This window comes from Ochotona princeps, unplaced genomic scaffold, assembly GCF_030435755.1.
Source record: "Ochotona princeps isolate mOchPri1 unplaced genomic scaffold, mOchPri1.hap1 HAP1_SCAFFOLD_3392, whole genome shotgun sequence".
Classification (NCBI taxonomy): Eukaryota; Metazoa; Chordata; class Mammalia; order Lagomorpha; family Ochotonidae; genus Ochotona; species Ochotona princeps.
The window spans coordinates 5,056-10,000 of record NW_026699838.1 but is presented as its reverse complement, the minus strand read 5'-3'; the positions used below and the strand labels follow the sequence as shown (position 1 = coordinate 10,000).

The window sequence follows — 4,945 nt, the reverse complement described above, 5'->3', positions numbered from 1 at the left end:
ACCCAGCCAGGAGTTTGTCATGAATGTCAAGCAAGGAGTACTCAAGAGGAACCACCGCATGTAGTCCGCAGCGTCTCCACAGGTTCCTCGTAGACTATCCTCTCACTATTACAGTAGTATCGCACCTTCTCGACAATGAACAGCAACTTCACAAGCAGCAACAAGTACGTCAGCATACCAGCAGCCGGGGACCATGGACGAGGAAGGGAAACAGCTGGCAGCCTTCGGGGGTGGCAGCGTCTTAAGTAAGTCCAAAAGCATCAACAGCACCACGCAGAAAGCACAGACAGTGCATGCGGTGCGTATATGCGAGATGATACGTGTGCCTCAAGAGAGACTTAATAACTGCAGCAGTCAAGCCGCAGCCCCCCAGGTAACGTCGCCAGCAGTAGCAGAAATTCCCCCGCCGCCCCCCCGCGGTCAACTACTACGGCTACATGTCGCACCTACACATCAAGAGATCGTACCTGCAGATTGCTCATATGATTCTGCATGGCGATTTCAACGACACTCAACTGACTGTTCAACGGCATAGCGCCGAATGCTGCTGCACCTCCTACGAGGCCGCCAAGAGCAGCGAGTGCTCCTGGCATGCCTGCGAGCAGCGACGCAGCAGCGGTACTTCCTCCGGACAACAGCTGCTGCTGTAGCTGCTTGAGCTGTTCCTGTTGGAGCTGCTGCAGCATTGTAGCACCAGGAACAACACTGGCACCACCAACAGCACATGCAGCCCCTCCTGCAAGCGCTGCTTGAGCTGCTCCCGGTAACACTGCCCCGACGGCGGGGGGGACACCCACAGCTACTGCATTGGCGCCCGTAGCAGCCGTAGGCCGCCGTGCCCCATCGGTGACACCCGCACTGGATGGCAGGACCGCCCCCCCCGCAGCAGCAGACCCCACGGAGGGTAACACACGTGCTGAAGTGGCCGCAGGATTTGCGGGAGTTGCCAAACCCGGTGAAACTGCTGCTTGTGTCGGCTGAGACAGTCTGGTACTGCTTATGGTTGTACCACCTCCGGGGGGCTCCACCACTGAAACGCTCATGGGCACGTTGAGTAGAGGGGTATTGTTCAGCTGAGAGGCAGCGGTCACTCCCGCTGAATCCTTGAATTCAAGTTCGCAGTACCTTTGTGAAGGATTGTTCGAGTATGCCTTGAAAGCGATGTTCAAAATATCTCCACAGAGTGAAAAAATTTGACGAATATGCTGCTCTGTAACAAGCGGCGAAAGATTGCGGATATAAACTGTATTAGGAGTGCTGTAGAGTACTGCACCAGGTCGCGCAGTTGTCAATACGCCTCCAACAGCACCTGCTGCTGGCCCCGCAGCCGTTCCTGCTAACAAAGGCACTCTCAACATACTTCCTGGCAGCGTCGCTGCTGCTCCTCCTACGGCTCCAGCCGCGCCCGTCTGCGCCAAGCCCAGCATGATGGCAATCACCGTCGCGAAGACTGAGTGTGTTCTTCACGCGAAGTCGAGGTGGATCCAAAAGCTGAAAAGTCCGCAATACAACGCGGGAAAAAAAAACAGAACATCGACTCAACAAGCCATCAGCATACAAAGGAAGGCGAGGACTGACTGGAAATACTTCTGTATGGTACGGCACTGGGCAAACTCGACAGATACTACGTAAAAATGCTCATGATATTCAATGAAGCACTACGTGTAGATAGTGGTCTACGAGGGGAACGGTGGCTGGACACGCGCTCAGTGGAACACCAAAAACAGGCCGCATCTGGACAAGCATACAGATATTTTTCTGGAAAGAGCATAGAGTTACACAAATAACGCTGCGTCAAGTAAAAATTGAGTCAGCATTTTGTAATAGAGGAAACTCGTTGCAAAATAGACGGTATCTAGCGGAGCCTAGACAAATATAACCAGCGCAAAGAAGTCCAGTGAATAGATGTGAGAACGCGGCGCGATACAGTAAGTGTACACACCAATGACTGGAGGTTCCAGCCATGCGTGATTCTTGAAGTAGCAGCCTGGGAAGGTGAGGGGAGGTTAGCCGCAAACATGTGCGTGGGCCCGCCTGCATCTGCGCAGCTGCATCCCAAGCGCTGACTGTTGCATTTCTAAAAGCCAAAACCCAGTCTTTTCAAATTTCGAGACAGTGTGAGCGGAGAAATGGTAACGTAGAGAGATGACACTAGTGAGACTAGTCAGAAAAACAAGACGCGTGAATACGCAGGACGGCCGCGGAGAGAAACGGTGAGGATAACAGCTAGCGACTAACATTCACAACAGGAAAGCGCGAGACGGAGGGAAACGAAGGAAGCCCCGAGAGATACAGGCTCTAAGGGAGTAACAGAGATGCAAACGATTCATCATGAAAACCGAAGGGAAGTCAGGAGTGCGGGGGGTACGCAGCGCGGACAAGGTGCGCTGAGGCACAAAAGAGGGCATCCAAGGCTAACATAGACGGCACCGAACATACGACGGTATGGTCGGGTGGAACTGTAAAGAACGATGACACACGAAAGTTGAGTGCATACTACAGTGAAGGGCAGAGATGCTAGCAGAGACTGACGAACGTCTTTACCTACACAACAATGCTTTCATGGGCATCCGCACTACCTAGAGTAAAACTGTGGATACGGGGCTGAAACCACAAGGGTGAGTGTCCACTAAAAACCCTATATATGATAATTCACCGATAACGAAAGCTGAGTGCATACTATAGTGAAGGGCAGAGATGTTGGCAGAGACTGACGCACGTCTTCACTTACACAACAATGCTTTCATGGGCATCAGCACTACCTAAAATAAAACTGTGGATACGGGGCTGAAACCACAGGGGTAAGTGTCCACTAAAAACCCTTTTTATGATAATTCCCCGGTAACGAAAGTTGTGTGCATACTACAGTGCAGGACAGAGATGTTGGCAGAGACTGACGAACGTCTTCACCCGCACAACAATGCTTTCATGGGCATCCGCACAACCTAAAATAAAACTGTGGATAAGGAGCTGAAACCACAAGGGTGAGTGTCCACAAAAAACCCTTTTTATGATGAATTCCCGATAACGACGAGTTACCTGCTAAATTTCCGTGCTAAGGATACCCCTGGTGCAAGCGAGAACCTCCTGTCTTCTGTCAAATTCGCCTAGCCATCTCTCTAGGGCCCAGTGCGTCTGATTGGCTTAGCAAAAACTATTTTAGGGTACAGGTACGCACACGCTCCTACGTGTGGCTTGTTCTGCTTGTGCACAAAAGTAACTCAGCGAATTCGAGGGGCGACCGAAGCGGGAAGCCCCAGTCTCCACAGAAATAAACGGGGAAGGAGCTGGCTTAAAAAGAACCACGACAGCGTGTGCGGGACGTCGAGCCAGAAAACGATAGGTCCGAATCTACACTCATCTGCGAAGAAAACACTTGAAGCGAAGAGCATGTGTGGCGGGAAATGCTGTACAAGAATGCAGGGAGGCGCCCATGTGTGCACCGTGTCACCTAGTGTACATAAACCTGATTTAAAACTCCCTGCTATACACAAAAAAATAGTGAGTGTACCCTTAGAGAAAAAGGCAGGGGATTCCCGGCTCAAAGTGAAGCACTTGCTGAGAAGCTCCAGTTAGTGGACTCTTCCGCTGAGACCCGTCGAGTGCGCACGCAGACTCTAGGCGCGCATTAAGGGGCTGAAGTAAAGCGGCAGATCCGAACACGGCACTTAACAGGCAGCTTTCCGAATCTGCGGTAACGGTAAGCGCAGGGAACAGCCCGCTGAAGTTGGTACCGTGAATCGCTACCATGCTTTGCGAATAAACGCGGTCCCGGCGCCCCCCCAACCAGAAATTCATCTGTATTCCGGAGTGAATGACCTGGAAGCTCCTTTGATAAAGTGAGTGGGAGCTCCACGGTAAAAATTAAATATTCGTGTCTTACTGTGAACAGACCGCATTCTTCAATCAGCAAAGCTGCAGCATTGATCAGACTATGGAAGCAGGGAAGTGACGAGCACCATAGCAACAGTGCAGGACGAGGTGACACCTGAGCTCTTCACGAAAGGAAAAATTACGGCTAAGCAGGTGCGCCTCCGCTCTCACTAATTTTCTGCAGCCGGGCCTGCCGCGTTAAAACGCGAAACTGAACGCGCTGTTTCTCGAGGCGCAGGCAGCGGAATGGGCGTAGGACAGAACGCAGTGGGCGGGCATCGGACTTCATATATGAAGCACGTACATAGCCTACGAAAAGACAGCATTCGCTTCCTGGGAGAAACCATACTCTACCTTAAAAGGGCACGAGTGGGGGATCCGCGGAAGCAGCCGGCGATTAGAATTTAGACCCGCAGCAGCAGGAAATGATGCTGTCGTTTATACTGCAACATGCAGCGGAAGGGTGTAGACGGGGGGCGCGGGGGATGCGGAGGGTATCTGGTCTCCCATACCGTTGTAGCACGGCGCCCCTACGCTACCGCAAGTACCACGTGGCAGGCGATCTTCCGCTGCTGTTCGGACAAACGCAGCAGACGTCTGAACCGCTTATGCATGTCCGCGTAAAACGACAACCCTTCCCCTCTTCTTCATATACACGCTACGCAGAAGTACGCAAGCCGGCCGGATCCGCGTGCTACTGGAGCGTACTGCTCTGCGGGCGTGGTCATCTGCGGAGTAATGCCGATCCTCTCACATGAAGGGAGGAGGACATTTTGCTGTTGCGCACCTTCCTGTGAGCGACTGCAATAATAAGTACGCTGCTTGTGCAGACCAGGAAGACAGGGCTCGGATGCCTACCCGCTACACACCAGCATCTCTGCAGTTCACCAGTGTACAACCGGTTTCACCCTGCAAATCCCAGCAGTATCCACAGGGCTTTTTGTGGACGGAAGAGTCTGAGTGTGCTTCTGCACCGTGTTGCAGTGGACGAGATAGAGAACAACCCCATCCACCGTTTGCACCTGAAACAATATCAGCAAGCCAGGGGCGCCCCTCTGCCGTGGGGGTAGGA

General features: G+C 52.6%; 1 protein-coding gene across 1 annotated transcript in view; it reads right to left on the bottom strand.

The window, feature by feature from the left end:
- LOC131479257 (uncharacterized) overlaps positions 1-4,487 on the bottom strand; it is a 9,562-nt gene extending 5,075 nt beyond the window's left edge. The window contains 4 exon segments of the mRNA XM_058659804.1: positions 468-748; positions 914-1,267; positions 1,361-1,461; positions 4,408-4,487. Of these exon segments, the coding sequence (XP_058515787.1) occupies positions 468-748; positions 914-1,267; positions 1,361-1,461; positions 4,408-4,487 (816 nt within the window).
- Positions 4,488-4,945: the final 458 nt, after the last annotated feature.